The sequence below is a fragment of the Talpa europaea genome, assembly GCF_964194135.1.
Source record: "Talpa europaea genome assembly, chromosome: 2".
In the NCBI taxonomy this organism is placed as follows: domain Eukaryota; kingdom Metazoa; phylum Chordata; class Mammalia; order Eulipotyphla; family Talpidae; genus Talpa; species Talpa europaea.
In genome coordinates this window covers 93,213,811-93,239,790 of record NC_140068.1, presented here as the reverse complement: position 1 = coordinate 93,239,790, position 25,980 = coordinate 93,213,811, and the positions used below count along the sequence as shown (strand labels likewise).

The 25,980-nt window shown below is 52.4% G+C and overlaps 1 protein-coding gene across 2 annotated transcripts in view; it reads right to left on the bottom strand.

Annotated features, from left to right (window-relative positions):
* Positions 1–6,605: 6,605 nt before the first annotated feature.
* Positions 6,606–25,980, bottom strand: part of MDGA1 (MAM domain containing glycosylphosphatidylinositol anchor 1) — a gene marked incomplete at its 5' end in the record, with an annotated part of 55,483 nt that continues 36,108 nt past the window's right edge. The window contains 14 exons of one of the 2 annotated variants that reach the window (XM_084228146.1): positions 6,606–6,755; positions 7,451–7,559; positions 7,752–7,882; positions 11,968–12,102; positions 12,456–12,608; positions 13,613–13,636; positions 13,888–14,065; positions 14,929–15,080; positions 16,525–16,809; positions 17,615–17,911; positions 20,647–20,976; positions 23,065–23,334; positions 23,585–23,717; positions 24,467–24,663. In XM_084228146.1, coding sequence (XP_084084272.1) covers positions 6,664–6,755; positions 7,451–7,559; positions 7,752–7,882; positions 11,968–12,102; positions 12,456–12,608; positions 13,613–13,636; positions 13,888–14,065; positions 14,929–15,080; positions 16,525–16,809; positions 17,615–17,911; positions 20,647–20,976; positions 23,065–23,334; positions 23,585–23,717; positions 24,467–24,663 — 2,486 coding nt within the window. In that variant the 3' untranslated portion in view covers positions 6,606–6,663. The remainder of the gene's footprint in view (positions 6,756–7,450; positions 7,560–7,751; positions 7,883–11,967; positions 12,103–12,455; positions 12,609–13,612; positions 13,637–13,887; positions 14,066–14,928; positions 15,081–16,524; positions 16,810–17,614; positions 17,912–20,646; positions 20,977–23,064; positions 23,335–23,584; positions 23,718–24,466; positions 24,664–25,980) is intronic. The other variant, XM_084228147.1, reaches the window with a different exon arrangement.

Sequence of the window (25,980 nt, the reverse complement as noted above, 5' to 3'; positions counted from 1 at the left end):
GAAGATAGATTTTTTTTTTTTCCTGGCTGTTAAAAAAAAATACACATTCATGTAGAAATATTCAGACAATACAGCAAAACCTGAAGATGTGAGGCTGGAAGCTTCTGGAACTTCACCACTGAGATAACTACTGCTCATATCCCAGTGAATATTTTTTCAGACTTAAAAAATACACACACACATACATCCATACATGTCTTGTTATATTAAAAGATGAGGTAAAAGGCAGAATCCCTTCTAATTTGTCTTTCCCTCGCAGCGTTATGTTAGGATATCACTCAAAGGCTGTCCACACTGTGGGTATTTGACAGTCTCAGCCTGTCCCACTCAGGTTTTTCTCCATTTCTTTCTGCCTCCTGGATGAGAGTATATTGGTGTGGTGGGGGGCCTCTGCAGGGGTGGGGTACCAAGAGTGGGGTTCCAGGTAGTTTGTATAGATGGAATGAAGCTTTGCAGAGTACTGAGTCCACCCAGCTGAGCTTTCACTGACCTCATGGGGCCTTAGAGAAATGGGAAGATCAAAGCATTTTTTAAAAGACCTAAACTGCTAAAGAGACAGGGTGATAGACTCAGCGGTAGGATTTGCATTTGGGGGGCCTGCCAAGTTGACCTCAGAGCAGGGAGACATGCTGAGCACTGATAGGGCCGCAAGCCCTGGAAAGATGAATTTAGGAGCAGAGGGTTCAAGAAGCAGTGTGGAGGGATGCCTGTTCCCGAGGTTGGGGTGACTTCAAGGAGAAAAATTTTGACTTTTTTCTTGGATTTATTTATACACAGCCTCTCTCTGAAAAGGTGTTATGGTAGCTTTCCACAGAGGACATATGTAAAAAGGTCAGTCAGCTAGAAATAGAAAAACAGGATCAGGGACAATTCCCACGTGAAGCGGAGGGCCACACGGCAAAGAACCCTGCTTCCCCCATCCCCTGGGGATGCACTGGTGAGAAAAGCTCAATGACCCCAAAGGGGCAGAGAAAGAGAGGATCTGGTTGTTGTGAAGGAACACTGGAGCAGAGCCGCGGGCTAGATGGGCCTCCAGGTTCTTTCCCTTCCTAGTTTTATGAGTGTGGATAACCACAGCACCTTCTGAGCCTCAGTTTCCTCATCTACAAAAATGGGGGCGGGGTGGAGTGACTGTGAGTAACACAGGACTCTGTTCTGTAAGTTCCCAGACCAGCCTGCGTTGTTTGCATGGAACCTGCCCTTGGGCGGGGTCACTGTCACAGCTGTGCCCTGGGCACGGATGGACTGCCAGAGGGGTGACGGACAGAAGAACCAAGGAATATGTTCCTAGTGCCTGCCAACCCTCTTCCCCTCCAGAGTGAATCTTCTCACGTCTTCTAGAAACAGCAGGCCCCAGGCAGCGATATTTATATCCATGACTCCCCAGTAGAATGCAGAGTGGACATGAACACAGAGATTGTGAGGGGGGCAGTGCGTGTAGGAGGCTGGTGGTGTGGGGTTTTGAGAAGAGAAAGGGCAAAGTTGGTAGGAGTGGCCAACCAGCTTTATTTCTCCTTCTTTGTCCTTTTTCCCTATCTCAAGTTTTCTAGGTCTCCCTTCCGCTTAGAAGATTCCTTCTGCCCCAGGAGACAAGCACCATTCTTTACACCTCTCCTAAATGTCTGCTCTTTAGAGAAGTTTTCCCCATAACTTCCAACCCAAATAAGAACCCCTGCTTCCCTTCTTTCATTGCACCAATTTTATTTGTAATGACATATGTCCTGGAATGATTATTACCTCAGTATCCATCTCCCCCACTAAACAGGAGCCCCACAGAGGTTGGGTTTGGCTCATATTCACTGAAGAACAGATGAATGAGGACACCTGGGTTCATGGGATTGGAGCCCAGGATACTGGATCCGTGGTAGCTGATGCTATGAGAAGGGCTTGCTCCAGGGGGCTGAGAGGCACCCCCCCCCCGCCAGCCTCTCACCCATACCCCCTCCCAGTCTGGCCTGCCCTCCCTGCTCACCCCTGGCCTATCTGCCCCCAACACACACAGCCTGACCCAGAATGCTAGAACACTGCAGCTTTATTGATTGAAACAACCGCGTCCGCAACTAGAGGTTACATTTGGGGGTGAGGTGAAAGAGGGACAAAGAGGGGATAGAGACTGGGGTGGAGACAGAGAACAAGGCAAAGGGGTGAGGGCAGGGTTGTGTAATTAAAACAACCCCAATACCTTTCACCCGTTAATGAGGGTCTCCTGTTGTGCTTTTACCTTGGTGGTGGGGTGGACCTGGGCAGGAAGGGCTGGCTTTTCTCCCAAGTCATTGAGGCCTCAGGGCTGGAACAGTCCCCTCCTTCCCTACCCCTTCCCCTGGGTTGGAGGTAAAGGCCTTGGTGAGCTGACCACCGGGGGGGGGGGCAGGAACGGTGCTTGGAGACCACTGGGGCAGAGGGGCCAGCAGACCTGGGCTGAGATGGTGATTATGTGGGTGGCTAATGGCAAAGGGTCTTCCCAGTAGGACCCCTGGGAAATGAACGCAGGTGACACGAGGGAGACAGGGTGGCCATGGGCATGTGTTGTCTCTCTGGACTTCAGCTTTCTCACCTGTGCAGCGGGGGCACTGGGCTAGATGGTCTCTAAGGTCCCATCCAGCTCTAAGGGTCCGGGGATTCTCCAGAAAGAGTGGTCCTTCTGCTCCAGCACACACCCTCACACACACACCCTCACAGATACACACACACCCCCTCATGCATACACACACACCCTCATGCATATACAAACCCTCACACACACACCCTCACACATACTGACTCAACAGAGAGGGATGCTATCCAGCCTTTGAAAATGGGGATGGCTCCCTGGGATCCAGAACCTCAAGCAGTGGTCCCATGGGGACTCTTCAGAGCAGGTTCACCCACCCCTTTCCCTGGGGACAGACCTTGGGAACGCTGTCCCCCACCTGGGCTGTCCAAGAAGAAAACACAAGGATTAGCCCTCCTCCGTCAGGCCCTCCTGATCCTAAGGGGGGGTGTCAACAGGATGAGGACACCAGGACACCTTCATTCCCAGCCCAGGCTCCTGTGAGACAGAGGGGATGGGAGGGTAGGGGACACAGAGTCCCTTCTGTCAGGGAGCCCAGGGCGGGAGGCAGCGGCTACAGCCAGTGTGGGCATAGGGCAGGAACAGGCAGCCTTCAGGTGGCACCCAGAAATGACCTGGGATGAGAATCCAGGATTTGAGGCAAGGAGATGGTGCCAAGCCCAGGGCAGGTGTCCAACATCTGTACCATCAACAGGGTAGTCTGAGCAGGCCTGTGGCAGGAGACCTCAGGGGCTCTGCTCAGTGGTGTGACACCCCTAAGGCTATAAGCTCTGGCTTCCAAGGCTGGTTCCATTTGTGTGACCTTGAGTCAGTCCCTTGCCCTCTTGTGGCTTTACCTTTCTTATCACATCATGAGATTCTGGACCTCTGGGGCCCACGCCACACTCACAGCCGAGACAGGGGCTTTCACAGGGAGAAAGGGAAGTAAAATGGAAAGAGGAGCCAGGGCCATCCCAGAGAGGTGAGGAGGGCCCAGAAGGAGGGGCTTGGTCTGCTGACAGCCCTGCACCTCCAGGTCCCAAGGAAGGACAGTTAAGTCAAGACTCTCCTCCTACCTGTACATACCTGGCCCCAGGAGTTTCTTCTCCAGAAACCAACCTGGAGGGGGTCAGAGTGAAGGGACACTGAAGGGTGACCCTGGATTCCTCATTTTAAGGCCACAAAATGCCTCAGCCACCCTGACACAGGGGGAAGATTGCCACCGGGGAGATGCACTGGATCCAGCCAGTCTTGTCTCCCCGGACTGGGGTCTTCATAGGCCACCTACCAACACACAGGCGCTGACATGCGCTGGCACAGAGACACCCAGCACAGGCGACACTGGCACCAAGGTGCTGACTCACTGATACACAAACGATGGCTCATACGTCACCAGAGACACTCACTCAGTCCCACAGAGTGGCACAGTTCCAGGTACACACATCACACACTGAGTGCTTACACACATCGACACCCACATTGCCTACAAACCCGCTGATGTGCATGTGCACATGCACACACACACATACACAAACACATGCACGAGGACCTGGGACTCAGCATCTCATCGGGCCACTGTGAACCCAGACCACTCCACCCTTGAGTCAGTCTCACCATCACTTTGCACTCTCTGCCCATGTGACTATGCCCCCTTCTCCAGACAGATGAACAACTCGGGGGCCACGTGTATGCTGTTCATCTCAGCAACATACACCCAAGATGTGGAGGAGAACAGGGGAGACATTTCCCATCATGGAGCAGCCAGGGCTCTGGGTACATTCATAGGCCATTTGAGGAAAGGAGGCCCAGGGCTCTGTGTCCGGCTGTCCAGTCATGTAGAAGTCACATGACAGGCCGCAGAGGAAGCCCCACAGGTTGAGAGGCCAGTGTTCCCATCTCAGGTTTTCCTGATGCTTTTAAACATTTCTGTTGCCAGATTGATTCTAGTCCAATTAAATCAGGAACTCTGGGTGGAGCCCCAGCATTGGTGCTTTCTAAAAGACCCTCTGGTGGTCCTGTTCCACAGCCAGGTCTGGGAACCATGGATTTCTAGAACTCATTCCGCTGGGCCAAGCCTGCTGAGTGATTTCCATAACATGCCCACTTGTGCTGGGCACAAGGTTGGGGTGGGTGGGGAGAGGGTTGGAAGGCTCAGAGGAGGAGCTCACAGTCTAGTTGGGGCAACAGACCCTGCACAGATGGGACAATTAGGGAACAATACTCAGCAGGCACAACAGAAGGCTGTTCTGTAAACCTGGGATCACACGTTTCGGACAGAGGTCCTGCCTGGGCCGGGAAAGTAGCCACACTGGTCGGGTTTCAGGAGGCCCCACTCCAGCCCTGGCCCGGCCACACAGCAGCTGTTGATGATGATAACACAGACCTGGCAGAGCAGCGAGATGGGCAGCATTTGCTTTGGTTCCCTGCCTGCCTGGCATCACACTGCTGCCCTGTGTCTGCATCTGTCTCCACCAAACGCTCAGAAGGCCTGGGACACCCCCACACTGAAGTGCTTACATTTCAAAAGGGTTATCTGTAAGCTCTTTGTCATCTATAGGGGATGACAGATAGAAATTCATGTGGTGGCAGGCGGCTTGAGATCAGAGAGGAGGGCGGGGAGCAGTCTATTTGGCCAGCACCCTATAAACATTCATGTCACTCATGAATATTGACATGCATGCTGACGTACACAGGCCCTCACAGAGCTCGTGCACAGCCCGGCCTCAGACATGTGGGAATAGTCACACACCCAGACACATATCTGCACCCACTTGTGCCCAGAGATGCACCCACAGCACCACACTGACACAGATGGACACACACAGACACACACAAGCACACAGACACAGGGCCACATGCACACACGCAGGAAGACTCACCCTGGACAGTGCTGGGCCTTCTCCCCCCCTTGGATGGCTGGGTTGGGGCTCAGGGGTGATACTGAGGAACAGAGGTCACACCCATCTCAGGCTCTTACCCCAGGCCCCAAGGACAGGGAGGCCTCACAAAGCTCCCAGGGAACATCGTGACCAACTACCCCATCCCCACTCTAACTCTATAATGCCCCCCTTCTATACTGATCCTGGGCAGGGAAGAGAACATCAACTAGACCATGCTTCGCAGTGGGGGACAAGGACAGTCCCTACCCACCGCTTCCTATGCAGGAACACCTTCAAACCAAGTATATAAGAAATGGAGGCTCCATTCTACTCCCAAATTCAGTATCTGAGATGAGGATACAAAATTGCAAAGGCAGAACTTCTCTTCTGTCTTTCTCAAAGTCAAGCCTCACCCCAGAAGAAGGCTGGTCTCTGGCTCCTTGGAGACACAGCTCAGAGCTGAAGTTACCAGCTGACTAGGGGATTGTGGTCTCAGCAATCCAGCAGTTTGCAGGGTGGGGTGCAGTGGGGTGGGCCAGGATGGTGAGAAGTGTCCATCTTCATAATGCCCAGGTTCAAGACCCTATGTTGGGTCCCTTCAAAGAGCACACAGTGAGGGAAGGGGAATATGACATCCCAGAAACACCTCAGGGGGTCCGGGTGACCTGGGGTCTCTACCTTCTGGCCCTCACCCTGGGCATGCAGCAGGTGTCTCACCTCCCATGCTGTCCCCTACACTGGGACGTTCAAAGAACTCACAAAGTCCTGCCTGGTCCCGCCTGCCCTCATCCCAGGGAGTCCCCGAGTTCAGCAAGGGTAGGGCCCCATGTATCCTTCTGTTCAGGTTCCCTTCTGGTAAAGCCACTGGGCTTTGGGGTCAGGGGAAGGTCAGAAACACGCCACAGGTACAGCCAGGACAAGGCCTAGGTGGTGCCAAGGTCCTGGGGTGGCAGGCGAAGTCCCCTGTCTCCGCAGTAAAGAAGGTGCTGGCAGGTTGGATAGAAACTTGTGCTTTAATATATCTCTGTGTGTGTGAGTGTGGGTGTGTGAGTGTGTGCGTGTGTCGAACGACCATCCCCAGGGCCTTAGTGCTGGGCCTCCGTCCTTGTCCTCTGCTTGTCCTTGAAGCCAATGCAAGCCCCCTCCTGGTGGGCCAGCCCTGCCCCTGGGCACCCCAGCTGGCGGGGGTCAGTCTTTGGTACGATGCGGACACTTTGGTGTGCCGGGGGCGGGGTAGGGGCCACGCAGCTCTCATCATCTCTGCAACGCCAGGAGGAAGATGGCCATGGGCCCCCAGAGCCGCAGGCGGGGCTGGCAGGGGGCTCCACTGCCCGGCATCACCACCACTGCGATGGGAGAGAGAAGGGAGACAGGCCAGGGCTCTCGTCAGCTCGGCAGGCCCAGGGAGTAGCAGGCAGGCAGGCAGGTCATAGGCTGGCGGGTTACTCTCCCTTCTCTCTTTCGGGGTAGGGTGGGGGGCTGAGGGTGGATACTGCCCTCAATGCTCATCAGACACACTTATAAGCACAGATGTGAGGTGCGTGGTTGGAGGTTAACTTGGCCTGCTGGGCTCCAGATCCTGGCTCTTCGGCTCACTAAGACACGGGCAATTTACTCAACCTCGGTGGGCCTCAGCTTCCTCATCTGTAAAATGATTCTAACTGTAAACAAGAGCCTCAAAGACCACTGTGAATATTAGAGACCAGACATACACTGGTAACAGCTCAGTAAACTCGAATTGTTATCGCTGGAAATACTGGCCTTGGGGGTGGGGACGGGGCATGTTCACATCTGGACATACCAGACATACCAGACACGTGTTCAGACACAGGCCTGAGGCACTTTGTGTAAATAACTCAGTAAGCTCGCAGAAGGGCTCTATGGTCTTTTCATGGCTCCATAGCTGGAGCCAGGGGTCTCAAGTGTTCACACTCTCACAGATATAAGCATCCCAGAAACCCTAGAACTCCCCGACACAGAAAGGTGCCACCCACACTGCCCGCCACAGGCCAGGTGCCTCCACTCCCTTCCCATCTTGCACCTTTATTGGGATCCATCTGCTTCCGGGGACACTCTCCCTTCTTCAGCGTGACGTCATCTATCGCGATATCCCCTAGGTAGCCAGAGCCTCGAACCCCCTCAAAAATAATCTGGGGTAGGGTCAGAGAGCAGGGAGCAAGGGTTAGGGAAGTTCTGTGGGCATCGAAGGTCCCCTTCCCCTCAATCTACCTAGGGGTCCCCACCTTTCCTCAGCTCCCAGGAACAAGCACGAGGCCTTCCTACCTTTTTCCTGACCAGAACAATCCCCCAGGGGCTGGGAGAGCCTTCAGAGGCTCACTCACCTGGAAGGGCCCGCTGGGGTTGATGGGCACATGCGCCTGCTGCCACACGTTGCCCTTATTGCCGCTGAGGGTCCAGGCGTGTGTGTCCAGGGCCCCTCTGTTCCGGGACCGCACCAGGAGGTTGAGGGAGCCTGTGTAGGTTGAGGAGAAAGGGGCAGTGAGGTCTAGACAAGGGCACCCCATCCGTTCTCATTCACCAAGCCCCTCCCCTCCCACTGCCCCTACTGGACAGGACCTTCTCCCCAATCCCAGACTAGTCCAGTGTCCCAGGGGAACCCCAACATGGGAAAGACAGAGGCAGCAGCAAGACTTAGTTCATCAGGATAATTTGCACATTTTCTTTCATTTCTTTCCTTCCTTCCTAATCAGTTAATCCCTCCCCAGCCTACCCCCTGACCTCCCTTCCCTCCCCCCAGATCCCAAGCCTTCCCCTCGCAAAGGGAACTGTCTCAGGGTAGTGGGGTCTGTGCCTGAACAAGGAACACGATTCTCAAAGCACAAAATGCAATGCCTGGTAGGACACGACGCATGGGATGGCTTCTGGATGCTCAGAAATGGACTTTAAATTTTTTTGAATTGAAAACACACTTCTATGTGTGTTTTAAGAGGTGCCTAGCTAGCTCTCTAAACCCACAATTTCTCTAACATTGATGCTTACAACAAAGCTAAGAAAAAAAGAGTAAGTTGAGTTAAAGAAAGGTATTTATATATGTGCTAAAAATAGTATAAAAACAGCAACAATGCAATTTTGGTGGCATTAGCCTGTGGGTGCTTAGCCCATTTTCCCACAGCCACAGGGCTCTAGAATTCTGGAGGTACTGAGGAGACTGGAAGAGAGGGAGGGGATCATGGCTTAGCTAACTGAGCCAGCCAATACCATGTCCCCTCCCTGGCTCTTCCAGCCCACCTCAAACCCCCTTGACACGAATGCTCTGGGTGGGAGGGAAGAGGAATCAATCTTAGACAGTGCCTGGTGGCTGGCATTTCCATGGCGCTGCCCATAGACAAAGCCACACCATCTGTGATACCAGATAGGCCCCTGGTGGGGGAGAGCCACCAAATGTTACCTGCTGAGATGAAAGGAGTTGGCTTGGATCAAGGAGAGCCAGCAGACACAAGGTCTGGGGACAGCTGGTGCCCAGAGCTGCCAGGAGGGGTGGGAGGAGTGCGGAGAGGAGGGGCAGGACAGCAAGAGACACCCCTTCCCTAGCAGCAGATCCAGGCTGGGGTGGGGGACCCTCACCAGCAGATGGGGTCATGAGAGTGCTGCAGGCACCCCCAAGGTGCCCAGAGTAGCCCGGAGGTGCCATGATGGCTTCAGCAAGGGCCCAATTCAAAGAGTCTGCTCTCTTCCCCCCTGCTCCAACCCCCTAAAATCTAGCCTCAATTCCCTCAATTCTTCTTCTTCCTCCTCTACCATCCTGACCCAAGGACAATAAAGGGGGAACCCCAGCTTTTCACTGCTCAAACAAAAATTTGAATTTCTGCCCTTCCCTGAGCATCCATCCCATCGGCTGCCGGATTTCCCTGCTCAGGGCTTCCTGACAGCCTGTCACCAGAGTCAGCCCTGGTCAGCATTCAAGAAATTCAGCCTCTCCTAACAACAGGCTTGCTCACTACATTCTTCCCCATCTTCCTTTTCACCTTCAAAGCCAAACCTAATGACATGCTGGAGCCTGGATGTGCTCCAGCTTCCCTGCCTCTGGGCTTTTGCTCAAACTGCCCCCCTGCTTGGCATGGCTTCCCCTACCGTGTTCCCCTGGCCAACTCCTTCTCATCCTTCAAGGCTCTCTGAAATATGACCTCCTCCAAGAAGTCTTCCCAGGCAGGAGTTAGAAGCCTTCTATGCTTCCTGTGGACTCAGTCTTTTTACAATAGCCCCTCGAGGCCCAAACCACCCTTTGCTCTGCCTTGTGGCAGTTACTAGAATTCATGTCTTCTCCTTATTTGACTCCTAGAGGGAATGTCTGAGTCAAATTGCTATTGGTTCTCAATAGTCAACTAACAAATTAAGACTTTCCATGGCTACCATCAAAGATTTTCATAGAATCTCAGAGTTAGAAGTTACCTCACAGTTCATCCAGCCCTCCCTATCATTCATTCATCCAGTCATCCATTCACTCAACTATTCGAGCACCACTGTATGCCAGGCACTGTCCTAGACTCTAGAGATACATCGGTAGGTAAGACAGAGACCCTGGCCCTCTTGGTGCTTACACTCTATTGGCAGTAAGCATTACAGAGCAAATCATACAGGAAAAGGGATAGAGAGATAATTTAGAGGTGTTTGCTAAGGAGACATGAATGTGGGCAAGGGAAGAACATTCTAGGCTGGGGGAACACCATGAGCAAAGGTCTTGAAGGTAGGGATTGTATTTAAAGAAAAGTATTTAAATACTCTAGTATTTAAAGAAAAGCAAGGAGACCAGTGTGCTGGGGCCAGTCGGGTGCTAGCAGAACAGGGCATTTTCTACAGGGGTAGAAAATGAAGTCAGAGAAGCAGGCAGGGTGGGATTAGGTATAGGAGGGCTAGAGAAGATGGCGATGGAAGGGGACTGAAACAGTCCCTCCCACAGCATCCCTGCAGGACAGGTCTCCAGGCCAGGGACAGGATAGCCCATTCCTTTGCTCTGATACTTTCAGGGTCTTCCATAGGTTGAACTCAAATCTTCCTTCCAGAAAATTTTACTGGTATTTGTTCTAAGGGGAACATGGCAGAAACTCTGGCTCCCCAGGGCAGTCTCCATTCCCAGGTATCCAGCATCCCGGCTCATAAGGCCTGATCTCCAGGGGCCTTACTAGACCCAGCAGACTCCTCTTGGCAGCTGAGGCCCCAGTGTCTTTCCTGACTTGGGGGGGAAATGGCCAACTATCCTGGTTTGCCTGAGACATGGGACTCTTTAGTGTTAAAACTAGGGTTAACCAGAGTTAGTTTGCATGGGCTGCAAACAAGAGAGCTGGGGAGCCCTCAGCTATCTCAGGGAAGGCTTCTCTTGAACTCCAGACCCGGCCACAGGCAAACCGGTTTGTGTGGATGGTCTGGGGTCCCTGGATGCAAACTTTCCATCCCATCCCATTTTAGCTGAGCAGGTCAGCTTGACCTATCCTGTGAGCAGTGGCGTCTTCTCCATAATGAGCCGTTAGATTCATTCTAAATGAACATCACTTCCTCTCCTGTCTAATCCAGAGACACAATGAAGTTTTGTGGTCTGATAAGGCATGACTGGAAACACACACAGAGAGACAAACAGGAGGCAGAACAGCGTGTATAAGATGGGGGAAATAGAACACATACGTGCTGGCTTCTATATGCATAAAGTACTTCTGGGAAGTTGCCCCAAAACTCTGACACTGTGATGGCCTCTAGGGAAGGGGTCTAGATGGCAGGAGCAGGGTGGGACGGCACTTCCATTACCTTTTGACCTATGCGAAATGTATTACCTTTCCCATAAATTAAGAAATGAGTACATAAATAATTTTTAAATGGTCATTTCCTGGTAGTGGAGTCTTCCCTAGCCAGGTCCCCAGAGGTCTCCCTGTTACCAGCCGTGCTGCCCCCTTCCTTCTGCTGTGGACATGACTTGTCACAGTTCAACTTGGGGTTAATGCCCATCTCTCCCAAGGTGCCAAGAGGACAGGAGCTTGTCCCTTGGGCCTGGCACAGGGCAGGGGCTCGGGAGTGACGGCTGCCATTGATAGATGGCATCCCTACCAGTGCCATCTCTTCCCAAAGGTTCACACCCACACTCTCACAGCTCATGTCACAGCACCCTTCATGAGCTTGGGGGAATCAGACAGAATTGGGTTGCAATGTGCTATGCGGTCTTGGGCAAATGCTTAACCTCCACAACGTATATGGTAACTCCTCCTCCGCCTGGTGGTTGTGAGGATTAAGGAGACCCCAGATGTACCACGTGCGGTACATCAGATGCCCCCACCCCCTAAAGGAGTTCAATCCATGTAGCTTCTTGGCTGTTTTCTCTACCCCCTCCAAGACTTCCAGCACATCCTGCTGGAGCCATTTTCTTTGCAGACTCAGGCTATATCAAACCTCAGTAGTGCTGGCTCTAGACTCCTCCCTGCCCCCTCTCCACAGCCCTCCAAGGATCTGTGATTCAGCTGAGTTGGGAAGCCAGTCCCTCACCTCCTGTAGAAGGCCTCTCGCCTCCCTGCCCCAGCACACACTGGGGGCAGATTAGCTGGCCTCCCAACTCACCAATGTGTTTTCCATACATGTGGTAGAAGAAGGAGACGCAGTAGAACTTGGCGCTGGCATTGTACAGGGGGCTCACCAACCGGGCTCGGTCCCCCAGCTCCCGCGGTCTTGATGTCTCAATGAACATGTAGTAGCCTATAGGGGAGGGGAGATGTGCCAACAGGGATACCTCACCCCACCTGGGCCTCTTTCCACCCAATTCCTTCTCTACCTTAGCCCCAGCTGTCTGAATCCCAGCCTTACCCTATCCCACCCTGTCCTCCCTGCTTCCCAAAACAGAAGTCCTGGTCAATGTTCTTGGCTTAGTTCTTAGCGTTGCTGCAGCTCCTCTTCGTCCTGACACTGTGTCAGGGCAGAACCATCTTCCCCCTCAAACTGGGGCTCTCTAAGGGCAGGACTGTGCCTCTGCCCTTAGACTAGACATAGATCCCAGACAATAGGCCCCTGAAGCTGTCCTCCATTCTAAATATAGCAGGCCAAGTCCTCACCCTCAGGAGTGCCGCTGATGTCGGTGGGGGGCCCGGTGTTAGGGGAGCGCTTGGGGTTCTGAGTGAGGGCATTCTGCCGCGTCCAGTCAAAGTTGTCTGTCAGATCTTGGGTGTAGCCACATATCTTCTCATCCTCAAAGTGACAGGTGTTGTCTGCATTGGGTGAGGCATAGGGGTGAGACAAAGAGGGTCAGCCTGCTTAGGTCCCCCGGTCCAGTTCTGCCCTCCTGGCCACCCCTGAGGCAGCTCCCAAGCACCTAAGCCATCAGCACTCGTGAAACCAGGCAATGGAGACCCTGATAAATTCATTTCTGGAACAGCACTGCTTAACTAATTTGTGCCACAGACCCTTCTGGCAGCTAGTGCAGTTACGGACTCCAACTCAGAATAATGATTTTAGATGTACACGGTGAAATACACAAGGAAATCAATTATGTTGCAACATAGCTTTCAAAGTACTTAAAAAACAAATTTTTCATATAATAATAAGTGGGCTTCTCCATTATCTAATTAAATCACAAGATCTAGTGTTAGGTCTAATAGTGGCCAGAGTTTTGAGAAACTAATGAATGTAAATGATATTTAGAGATGGTTGCAACAACTTTAAGGTGATGGGAAAACATCGGATTTCTGCTGAAGACAGTCATGGGGACGGAGTATACTTCTGTGGTATGCTGCCTGCATTCATCACTGAAGCACATGTTAAATTTCTGCTACAGATCAGGAAAAATAAAGAAGTAATTGTATGCCCTTCCAGGTTTCAAGTTCATGGGCTCCCTGAATTCTGTACACACATCTTTTGGGGGCGGTGATTTCATTGAGGGACTCCTACCCCAGGGAACAGAAGATAAGGATTGGCCTCTATTTTTCTTTGGGGGACAGTGATTGGTGCAGAGTGAGGATGACAGGGCCCAAGTTAGGATGACAGGGTCCCGGACATCACTTCTCCACTCCCTAAAAACCCTCACCTATATTTAAGCCCCAGAAAAAATACTGGATGCAAATATCTCTGAACCCAGCCCTGCTGCCTTCTGCTTCTCCTTGCAGCTGCTGGCCTGCACCCCATTCTCTCTAGGAATCTCTAGGGGGCCATTCCTCCACCAAGGAAGGCTTTGTGTCCCTAAAAGGAAGGAGAAGTGGGTGGGGGGATATCTCACCTGACAGGTTGGGAGAGTTGATGGCTGAGGAAAAAAAAGCAGGAAAACCACGTCAGAATGAAACCAAATGGGGTTTGCAGGGAGAGCCAGGGTTTTGGGACCAAAGGCAGGGTGCCCAGAGTCAGGACAGGGGGGCTAGCGGGGCCTGGCCTGCAGTGATAGTGTGGGACATTGCACAGTGGGAAACCCCAAGCTCAGGAACCATGTGGGCAGGGTGGAGGCACCCCTGGGGCATGAGATGGACCCACCCTTCCCACCCTCCCATCGCCACCTACGCTCAGTATAGTGGATGATTCGGGAGGCCATGTCCCCGGCCCCGAAGGTAGTGTAGGGCGTGAGGCGGACCTCGTAGCTATGAGGCACGCGGAGGTCAGTCAGAATGTACTCCAGCAGCTGCCCTTTCTCCACACGCCGCACTGGGATGGCCTTCACCATGGCATTGTGCTGATTCAACTGTAGATACAGGGAGTTGTCAGAGGCAAGCAGGCCACGCCCTCCACCAGAGCATCAGCTCAGGCCCTGGTGTGACTTGGGGGGCAGCCTCAGGGAGCAGAGAAAGCAATGAATCAAGAAGCCAGGCCCCCAGTTTCCTCATTTGGGAGAGAGCCATTATCCCTTCCATGCCTACCTGCCTGGGTGAGCTTAATAAAAAGCGATGGCAAAACATCCAGTGCAATTAACATGTGCTGGGTACTATCCTAGTGCTTTGCAATTATTAACTCCTTTCCCCCCCCCAAATAATGATCCCATAAAGTAGAATATTATAATTACATTCATTTTACAGATGAGGAAACTGAGGCCAAACAGATGGAGCTTGCCCCAGGTCATCCAGAGCTGGCTCCTGGGCTAGGCAGTCTGCCCTAGAGCCACACCCTTAATCTCCATACCAACTACCCCTTGCACTGGCAGAATCACAGAAAATAAGGCTGGACACAAGGCCAGCATAGTGGCTCTCGTCTCGCATTCTAGAGGCCCTGGGGAGAAGACAAAGCCCCAGCCTTAAACTCCTGACCAAGGGAAGTATATTGTAGTGTGTGAGCAGAGCTGGCTCTGCCCCCTTCCTCCTCCCATGAACCCAGCAGACTCTTGCCCAAGTCTCAGGCTGTGCTCAGAGCATGGGTCCAGAAAGGACAGGTCCCCAGCAACCCTAGCTCCTGCTGCTGTGGACAGAACACGTTCTTTCTCACTCTGAAGTGTTGTCTCTAAGAGGGTCAAGGGGTGCAAGCGCTGTCTCCAACCTCTCCCCCTGGCTTGATGAGCATTCCCAGGGTCAGCCTGCACCCGGCCCGTGCCTCCCACCCCAGCCCTCGGCCCACCTGGCGGACACTGAGTCTGTAGTTGAGCACAGGGTCGACAGCGTCAGGCTCCCTCTGGGTCCACTGCAGCACGTAGGAGTAGTTCTTGGACAGCTTGTGGCTGCGGGTGGGGTTGGGGGTGTCGAAGTAAAACTCCGGGCTGTAGGCTTTGGCTGAGAGGGTGGGGATGGGGGGCATGGGGCCGTGGAGGGAGAGGGGTGGGGAGAGACACAGAGAGAGGAGGCACCAGAGAGGGAGACCGAAGAGGGTGGGACAGAGAGAGGGTATGGGGAGACAAAGAGAAAGGAAATATTGTGAGGAGAGATGGTGTGAGAAGAGGCGATTGGGGAGAATGAGGGTGGGGTGGGGAGGCGGGAGATGGGGAATTCCGGGAGGTGTATTGGCGAGAACAGAGGCAAGGCAAAGGTAGAGGAAAGGGAATTTGGGGGAGACAGAAAAGAAATGTTAGAAAGATACAGGGAAAGAGGATTGGAGAAAAGACAGGAGAAGTCAAGGATATTGAAGAAAGGATGAGAAGAGAGGAATGGAGAGGCAAAGAGGTGGGGAGACAGGGAGAGTGTGGGAGAAGAGGGGAGAGGGGAGGAGGTGGGAAATGTCACAGGGGCTTCTAGCTGGTAGGGCTGGGTGGGGTGTGGAGGGGCTGGGGAGGCGGCCAGTGCTGGGGTCCTGGCCCCTGCTGCTGAGTAAGGCGATCCAAACAAGAGCTACAGGTGCCCCAGGCGCTTGGGGGCTGCTGGGAGAGCTGGGGGTGCGGTGGAAGAGGCAACAAGCACGGTGGGGCTCTCTTCCTGGGGCACTGCCACCAGCTCTGACAGGGAGCCGGCTCTCCCCAAATGGAAGAAGAGAAAGGGGCGTCAGTAACTCCATCAGCCTCCCTCCGTCCCCTCCATCTGACCACGACCTGCACCCCTTTCTGAAGCCCCAATCAGCCCACCGGGGAATGACTTGGAGAGATGGGGCTGAGAGGGAATCCTGGGCACCAAGGAGCTTGGGCTTCTTGGGGGACAGCTCGGGAAAGGTGCGCTAGCTGGCTCAGCGCCCCTCAGGCCATTCCAGAGAAGCGGTTCAGGGCCGTCTTCTCTCTGAGCTGCAGCTCAGGCCCCTTCCATTGGGACCGGGGAAGCGGAAAGAGAGTCGTCTCAGTCCTAAATCTCTGGGGTCAAGGGCGGAGCAGGAGGGGCTGGAAGCCTGAAAGCAGATATGGGGCGGGGCCCGGGGATTGGTGGGCGTGGCTACAGGTGCCGTCGTGGGGCGGGGCCTGAAGCCAAGAGCCCGGACTGGACGTAACTGGAGGGTGTGCCTCAGGTGGGCGGGCGGGGCTAGGCGCCGCGTGAATGTGCTGCTAAAGGACAGGACCCTGCGCCCGCAGGACGAGAGAGGTGAAACCGAAGCTTAACCGAGGAGGGGCTTGCAAGGGGTAGGGTTGTCAGAGGTCAAGGAAGGGGGCTGAGCTAAAGGGGGCGGGGCTTAGCGCAGGTGTAGGTGGGCTGCAAAGGGGCGCAGCCCAGGCCGAGGGTGGGCAGAGTCGGAGTCGGGGCGGAGTCTGGTCCTCGCTGCGAGCTTAGTTGAGCGGGGAAGGACCGACCGGATGCTCACCCGAGACCTGGAAGAGGCAGGCGGCGGAGCCCACGTCGTTGGAGACGCTGCACTCGTAACTGCCGCTGCTCTCGCGGGTGACGGCGTCGAGGCGCAGCTCGGAGTGGTCGGGGGCCTCGGCTGCAACCGGGATGGCGGGCGGCGGCGGCAGCAGCTGCCCTTTGAAGCGCCACACGGCCGAGGCGATGCGCTGGGGGCTGCCTCGGAGCAGCGAGCAGCGCAGGAGCACGGGCCGGCCCAGCGCCTGGCGCACGTCCTGAGAGCTAGGCTCCACCTCCGGAGGGACTAGGGGCGGGGGCGGCGGTCAGCAGGGCCTTTCCCCCCCCCCCAGGGTTCTGACAGCTGCCCCCCTCTCCCCGCCGAGAGACGACTCACTAGCCCCCACTCCCGTGACCCCCAGCCTGGAAGCATTTCAGGGCAAATACACACTCGAAACACACTCAAGATCGCCACACTCATGCCTCCCAGATCTGCAATTCCCTCCGGGCATTCCCTTCAGCCACGCTTCCCAAGCCTCTGTGCTTGCCTTAAGCGGTCCCCTTACTCCCATCCCCAAGAAGAGCAGCTTAATGATGGGGTTTAGAGGTGGTTTCCTGGAGCTAGGTGGTTTAAGGCTGAAATCTCAGTTCTGCTTCTGTCTAACCGGGAGATCTAAATCAAATTACTTCTCTGTGACTCAGTTTCCCTATATGTATATGAACTCTTCATAAAGCTACGGAAGGTAAATGAATTGGTGCCTTGAAATGCTCTTAGAAAAGGGTCAGCACACGATTACTCATGGTTACACAAGCAGACACAACGTGTTCCCCTTGACTGTCCTTCCTCCTCCTTCAAACCCCCATTTCCACCTGTCCAGATTATGCCTTTGCTCACTGGGTCCCTGGGAATGAAGATGGTGAGACACTTGATGGTGGGAGCAAGTCCAAGGCCACAGACCTCCATGTCTTAGGGCACGGAGGTGTTAAGGAGCAGAGATATCAGCAGTAGGTGAGGGGGTTTGGTTGGACTGAGGTCCGTGAAGAGGTGACTAGGGGCAAGCCTGGCTGGGAACCCTGATGGATCGCTCAAAAGGTGGGGCGATGGGACTCACACTGCACGTTCAGCTGCACCTGGGCCTCCCGGGAACGAACGTTGAAGCCATTGTAGCGAGCGGTCTGGCAGCGGTAGGTCCCACTCATGTCGCGGCTCACCCGCTCCAGCCGCAGCTTCCCGTCGGGAGTCTCTTCCAGGGGCAGCCCCGAGGGCAGCAGCGCAGCCTCCTTATCCACCCGGGACCACAGCACAGGCGGCCGCGGCTTGCCCCGCACCTCGCACTGCAACTCGGTGGGTGAGCCCTCGCGCACAGTCACTACTGCCCTGCCCTTGGGCACGCTGATGGTGGGCGGCACTGCAGGAGGTGGGGGGAGCGGTAGGGGAGGGGTTAGAGCTCCTCCGTAGCTTCTGCTCTGGGGCTTCTAATTCTCTCCCCCTATGTTCCAGCCTCCCTTCTCAACCCAAGGTGTTCCCTATAGAACCTTCAGTATCTCCAAAGCAGAACCCACCTCTCCAAATCCTTCTCCACCTCTTGGGTCTTTACCTCTTAGTCTCCCAGCTAAGAAAGACAGCTGAAGTTGTCCTGGTTTACTCCTTCTTTGCCCTTAACCCAGTATTACTGATGTTGGGGATTCCACTTTTTAAACAGTTCTACTAAATATCTCCTCTCAAACCCCTCTCTGCTGCACACTGGGTCTGCCCTCCACCTTCTTCTTGGAGTGTAATCACAAACAGATAGCCTGTCTCCCAAAATTCTGACTCTTCCAAAGTAATAGAATATCTGGTTTTTAGCAAGGCACACAGTCAGACTAAAGAACATCTCACTCAACCTGCATTATGGTCATGTGACTAAATTCTAGCCCATGAGATGTGAAGGAAAATAAGGATCTTTTAAGGGAGAGGTACACACTCTGATTTCTCCCCAGGCTGGAATGCAGCTGCAACTGCCAGGTACTGAGGAAACAGAATAACAAGACAAGGTGGAGCCTGGGGCCTGGAGAACTTGGTGGAGCACAATTGCTGTTCCAGGCTGGACTGCTCACTTTTACGTAAAGAAATACACATCAAGTGTGATGAAATCACTATTATATAGGATTCTTCTGTTATTCACAGCCAAACAGAATCCAACCCAACACATCACCCAAATAGAAGGCCTTTGAAAGACTTCAGTGGGTCCCATTCTACATTACATCCAACAAATTTAAATATCTCATATTAAATACAACTTGTAAGACAAGACAATAAAGGCCCAGCTATTTAGCTAGCTATTCATATTGATATTTAAGCTATAATTTATATTCTGTAAACACATACACATTCATTGGCTTTAATTTTGCAGTTTTTTCTTTGTATTTTGGAACCAATTAGTTTATTTTTCCAGATCTAAACCATTTCCACAAATCCTTAAAATGTGTTCATGCCCTAGGGATCAGATCTATGAGCCAAATAGAGGAAATGGCCCTGTGCCCTATTGGTTGTCCTATTTCTAAAACATCACAGCTCCCAACGCTTCTGAATCTCCCCACCCCCCAATCTCTTGCCTGAGGCCACAAGGCCTTCAGGTTAAAACCTCCTTGGTTCTGCAAACAAGGCCCTCATGCTATGACCTCTGCCACCCCCAGCCTTGTCTTCATTCTCCCATCCCATGTCCCAGCCATGAGATCCACTTGTAAGGAACACACTCCCTGGACATGCTAGTCTCATATACCTTGGGGGCCCTCTATCTGTTCTCTCCTGGGCTAGTTCCCCTACCCAGCAAATGCTCACAAAGAGAAAAGCGTCCTCCGACAGGCCTTTCCTGGCGCCCCCAGGCAGCTGGTCTTCCTCTAGTGTTCCCAGGATGCTCTGCAGACCCACCTTTAACCCCTGTATCCTACTTCCAAGGGTTGCCCTTCCATTTCCTGCCTTACCCCATCTTTTCCCAACAGATCTGTCTCCCTAGCTAGGAACGAAACTCTGAGGATGAGTCTGTGGTGTCTTTATCTCAGTCACAAGCTTTTTACACAGGGCCTGGCACAAAGAGACTTGAACAATGGGTTTGAGGATTCTGTGGGGGCCTGGTTCACTCCCAAACCCTACCCCAAGTCACTCTTCTGGAAGCCTTCCCTGACTCCTCCAGCTTCACCTGGCCTCTCCTTGTGCAGTTGTCAGGATGAGAGTGATCTCCAAGGCTATCCAGCTCAGTCTTTCATGGAGAAGCTGAGGCCCACAGAGTTGAAGAAGCATAGCCAAAGTTAGGTAGCTCCTAAGTGCAAGGTGCTAGGGCTGGAGATGAGATTCTAGAGGCCCTCCCCAAAGTCGTTCCCTCCGAGCTCTTGTCATCCTCAGAGTAAACCTTTCAAGGTGGGGGAGAGAGGGGACTGCTGAGGACAGGCCCTGAAGTCAGACTGCCTGGGTTTGAATGGCAGCTCCCCCATTTATTATTGTGCTACCTTGGGTACGTTTCTTCATCTTTAAAATTAGAAAATAAATTGATTTACCTTATAAGGCAAATCATGGAGACAAATGAGATAAATATGAAATCCCACATAGTAAATACTCAATAAATGTTAGCCATTTTATTCCATTATTATTTGTATTATTGGACTAAAGCCCAAATCCCCGGCATAATCTGGCCCCTGTCAACCTCTACTCTCACTCCCTTCTCCCAGCCACACTCTCCTTCCTACATTTCTCAAAATAGTCCACACAATCTCCTGCCTCAGTGCCTTTGCACAGGCTGATTATTTGGCTTGCCTTTCTCTTCCACTTTCCCTTGCTTTCCTTTGCTAGTTAACTCCTGCTCCTCTTTCATATGCCAGGCCACAGATTCTTTCCTGACCCTCATGTATTATAGTTTGCCATGATATGTTGATTTATGAGATATATGAAAAATATCTACTTTCCTATAAGTTCAATGAAGGCAGTCCTGCTTTACCTACCACTCTAACCCAGCACCTAATACAGTGCCTGACATAAAATAGGCACTTAATAAATGTGTGTGCATGAGCAAATGGTGACCTCCGTTTGTTCTCAAACTGCTGCCCCCACCTCCCCTCTATGAGTCTCTCCAGTTTCCTCATATCTTCACAATACCCCTCAGCTGCCTACCTGTCTCGGAGGAGATGTTAACCTCCACGCTGAGGTCGGGCACAGGTGCCCCTGGGAAGGAAGCCACACACAGGTAGGTGCCATAGTCGCTGAAGTGCAGGTCAATGAGTTCCAGGCTGCTAGTGACAGCAGGCAACTCGGGGTCATTTCGGGTCACCAGCAGCCTCTTGGACATGCGTGCTGGCTTGCCATTCTTGAACCACTGGTAGGTCACCTTCTCCTGGGGTACTGCATCCACGTGGCATGACAGCTTCAGGTCCTGGCCCAGCTGTATATTCTCGCTCTCTTTGATCACGTCTGGGGTGATCTGGAATGTGGCGTTCTTCATGGCTATAGGCGGATGGGAAGGGAAGGGTGGCTGGAGCTGGACCAAAATTGGTGGGGAGGGAGGGTATGACCCATCCCTTGCCAAATCTAGTTCATTCCCTCGACCTGGCCCTCCTGGAAGGTGGGGGTCACAACCCCTTTGCCCCTGGTGGGGGGGGGGAAACATTAATTTTCTTTGCTTGGAAATTGTTCTCTTTTCTCAGTTGCATTTCCAAATAGAAAAATGGCATTAGAAATAATTATAGTTACTACTGACTGAACACACACTATGTGAGAGGTACTGTTCTAAGCACTTTGCATAGGTTTACTCATTTAACCCATCCCACTCTCCTTGAGGGAGGCACTCTATTGTCCCCATCTTACAAAGGAGGGAACTGAGGCTCAGACCAGCTAATTATCTTACCCAGAGGAGTAGCAAACCTTGAATTCAAACTCAGCCTACTCTCTTACCCACTACACTGTTTTATTTTTATTGTTGCTTTAAACCTTGAACATGCAAAATACAAATTTTGGAAAGATGCCGCAGAAAGTCACAGCGGTTCTGCCTGGAGAGTGAAACTGAAGGGGAAATTTTTTTTTAAGATTTATTTTTTATTTATACAAGAACCGGGGTACAGACCAGATGTGCGGGAGCGTGAGAGGATTCACCAGAGACAGTGCGGGGAACAAAACAGGCAGACTGACAAAATACACTGCTGAGGGGAGCAGCGGGTGTGACAGGAGAGGTCTGCCGCACCATGTGGGACCCTCACCGGCTGGCCAGGATCGAACTGGCACTGCAGAAACTGCGGACAGCTTCACAGCGCTGTGCTCAACCGCCTGCACCACCAGGGGAGGACCCTGAAGGGGAAATTTTGATTTGCACATTTTATCCCTGTTTGACTCTTGACAACCAGTCTGCTCAATTTTAAAGTCTGTGATATTTCATAATAAAAAATAATATTATTTTACATGTAGTTATATAAAAACACAAGTTTGCAAAAGTTTTAAGTCTAGCCTCTTAAAAATCTGAATATTATTTGATGTAATCCAAGAGAAGACTTAATGTTGTGTGCTAACTGGACTGAACAGGGGTACAGCAGCCGTAAATCTGCCCGGCAAAGCAGGTTGGATATCACCCTAAGAGGTGACCATAAGTATTTGATAGAAATGCCAATGTCATCAACCCAGATTGTAAAGGCCAAATGGAATCAGGTGGAGAAAAATAATCTGATGGGAAAAGTACCACCAAAGGAAAAGGTAGTCATCATAGACAAAAATCTGACTACTTTCTTTCTCTCCCCCATTAAGTAAAAAGTCATAGGGAAGTATTTCCTTTTGGTGAAGAAGGTCAGGGACAGGTGGATGAGAGATGAACATAGTCCATTTCATAAGAAGACTCTTAATTGAATTTGACAGATGTTGTATTTAATTAATATACAATATCCTAAAGTTGAACAAATGAGAGAATGTAAACTCTCCTCTTTTAAGCAGAGTGGCAAAATCACGATCATATTGAGCAGGTAATGTTAACTAGTGAGGCTGAAGTTTAGTAAGGAAAGTGTATTTCTTTAATCATGCTCCAAGTTTTGTATCATTTTTACATTTGGTTATCATCTTCAGATTCATAGAAATGAATGTTGATAAAGATTTACATATAAGGTATGTGGAAATGTGTGTTATTTTCACTTTAATTTCCTTAATCATCTAGAAACCATTATATAGGAAGAAAGTCAGGAAGTTTCTGTTGGAGACTAGCATACCCACGTTTAGCTTTCTGCAGCCTCAGTTGCTCAATTAAAAAAAAAAAAATGTAGGTAACCAACACCAGCCCTTCCTACTTCTTACAAAGCCCTTCCTGGGTGGGACTGTTGTGGTTACATTTGGAAACGTAGATTGCAAACTGTAAATAAAACTTTACACAAATTTTAGCCCTGCCATTTGCTGGCAGACACCTGAATTGCAGGGAAATCAAAGTGGACTGTGCCTCCTCAGCGTGTTTCGCCTACCAAGGGGAAGCAGATGCTCTTTTCCCATTTCACTGGCAGTTCCTGGAGGATGGGGATCCTATCTGCCCTGTGAGTTCCCTCCCACCCCTTAGGAGCCACGTACATCGCACCAGCAGGTTGACGGTCTTCTTGGCAGGGTTGCCCACATTGTTGGTGGCTGTGCAGTTGTAGTAGCCAGAGTCTCGGGCCTGCACTGAAGGGATGCTGAGGGTGCCACCCAGCGCCAAAGCACCCAGGGGCAGCGGGCCTGGCCCATGGGACCACTGCAGCTGGGGGAGGGGGTCACCGCCTGTCAGCAGACACTGCACCGTCACATTCTCCCCAGGGTTCACCACCAGAGTTTCGTTCACAGACAGCTTCAGGGCTGGCGGTGCTAAGAGGACAACGAGTGGGGTCTAAGGGGACTGTGAAGCAGGGCTGGATGTGGGGGAATGAGGGAGCTAGGGAAGCAGGGGAGTTGGGGAAGGCCTGGGGGGAGGAAAGAGGAGAGAAGGCAGGGAGCATGCAGAGGGGAGGAGGGGCCACACCAGTGATGCCATGCCTAGGGTGCAGGTGGGGCAGTGACTCCTGGTTGGGGAGTCAGTCCAGCAGGGCCAGGGGTATGGGTGGGGAAGTACCCTTACCTGTAGTGTTGGTGAGCCGGAAGGTGATGGCCTTGTCGGGGATGCCGCACACATTGCGCACCGACACCTGGCAGGTATAGCTGGCGTAGTCCTGGGGCCGCAGGTTCTTCAGCTTCAGGACCTTGGTCTCCCCCTGGGCAGCAGTGGACCACTGGGGTGAGGGGTCTGCTTGGGTCGCCACACACATTCACCCAGCACGAGAGGTTAAAGCAAATGTCTATTCTAATCCCTCTCTTTCCCAACCTCCACACCATTTATCCCCAGGAAGGCTGAGCCTGGGGTGGATGTCACACTCTCCATTCCCTTGGCTTCTCTGGGTCTGAGGTGCCCCCTAACCAGGACCAGGTCTCAGTTTCTCCACTCTGGGAAATGGAGGGGTAAGAAGGGAATCTTGCTCTGTCTTATAACCCACACAAACATGGAGCTGGCCCTCAGGTTGCAGCCTCATGTGGAGCTCTGAAAGCCCAGGACGGTTTCATCACCATCTCCTGGGATGGCAGGGGGCCTATGACAAGCAGTCATCTCTCTGCTCCCAACTCCTGCTGCACCTACTGTGGATTCCCAATACTCTGCCACCAGCAGTGAGTAGAAAGGACTTGCCTACCTCTGGGAATGCCTTTCCTAAACTTCCAGGAGAGCATGTTGCCTTGGGGGCCTTCCTGTTCCCACCACTGCTCTCTGATCTGTCCCAATTTCACCAGATTGGGGTTGTGAGAAGCCCAACCAGAATGCGTGACTCTGCCAGAAGAGAATTGCTGGAGTCTGGCAAGCCCAAGAGCTCCAGGTGATGAGGCTCAGCCCCCAAGCCCCCCTCCCTTGTTGGGTACAGGTAGAAGAGTGTAGGGGGGCCTCGAGGAGACCAGGCCAGCATCCCATCCTGACCTGGGTGTAGAGGGGCTCATAGATGTCCACCCCATTGTCCTGGCTGTGGGACAGGGTGTCGGAGCCCCGCTTCCAGATGAAGCGGGCAGGTGGGTTGGAGTTGACAGTGCAGCGCAGGAACACCGTCTTCTCTTGGTAGAAGTTGCCTCGAACATCGCTCACCGTCTGATGCACCGTCAGCACTGGCTCATCCAGATCTGCAAGGGCATAGCCCTGATGGAGTCAGAGCTGGGTGACCCAGGATTGGCGGGGAGGTGTTGGGCTCCTGTAACCTCTAGGAAGATCTGAGCCACCCTCAGGCTCAGAGCACCCAGATACTCTCCCAGCCCTGCAGGCTTGACTAACATGTTAAGGGCAGGGGACTGGACTTGATGGCTTTCCATTCATCCCTCCCCAGGGACCTGCATGGAATATGTCAGAGACTGGAAACCCTGGTTCAAATCCCAGGTTCACTATAAACTAACTTGCAGTGTGACCTGAATAAGTCCCGTCTCTCACCGATAAACTGACTAGTGGTTCTTGCCTCTGTTTGCACAAGAGAATTACATGGAGATTTTCTTTTTAAGACTGATGCCTAGCAGAGTTCACTGATGATGTCAGAATAGTGATTGTGTCTGGGGGGATCATTGATTGGGAGGGGGCATGAGGGAACTTTCTAGGGTCCTGGAAATGCTATATATCTTCAACTGGATGTGCTTACACATGCGTGTACAATAAGAAAGAATTCATTGAACTGTACACTTAAGATCATTGAAGTCTATTGGATTTAGGTTAATCTCTCATTTTAAAAAGTTTAAGGAAAAAAATCCCAGTGTCAGGGTCCCACATCCAATCAATTACATCAGAATCTCTGGAAGTGGGACTCTCTGGAAGTGGGGACAAGACATCGGAATTGTTTTTTGAAAGATCCTCTCGAGATTGCAATGTGCAGCCAGGGTTGTGAACCAGAGGCACCAACACTCCACATTCTGATTTTCTAGAACAAATGTCCCATCATCCCATTACAATCTGTCCTCCTTCCATGGGCCACTTGGACAGAAGTGATGACCAGGCCAAGGGCAAAGAAGGTGAAGCCCAGGCCATACCCACCAGCCCCTGCTGCTCCAATAACTACAGTAGTGAACCAATGACTCTCAGTTCCAGGGCTTGGCAGGGCTCTGGGTGTCTGACTGAGGTCAGAACAGGTGTGGGGTTCCAGTGCTCACCACTCTATAGGGGAGAATGTTTAATGGTTAGGCTTGCTGCAGACATTAGGAAAATGACAGATAGACCCTGGAGCCTGGCCTTACATCTTCTGGGTACCTGGGTCAGCCTGGATGGGCATAGAGGTGGATGGGGAGATAGCTTTGGAAATAAAGGGACTATCCATGGAGCAGGTAGGGTCTAGAGGCTTCGCATCCAACCAGCAGCAAGGGGTGAAGGGTACCTGGTCCTGCAGGTAGTGGCATAGGGAAGTCTCTGGGTTGCTCCTGGGACAAAAGCAGACACTTGTACTACTGTGGGAAGGACACAGA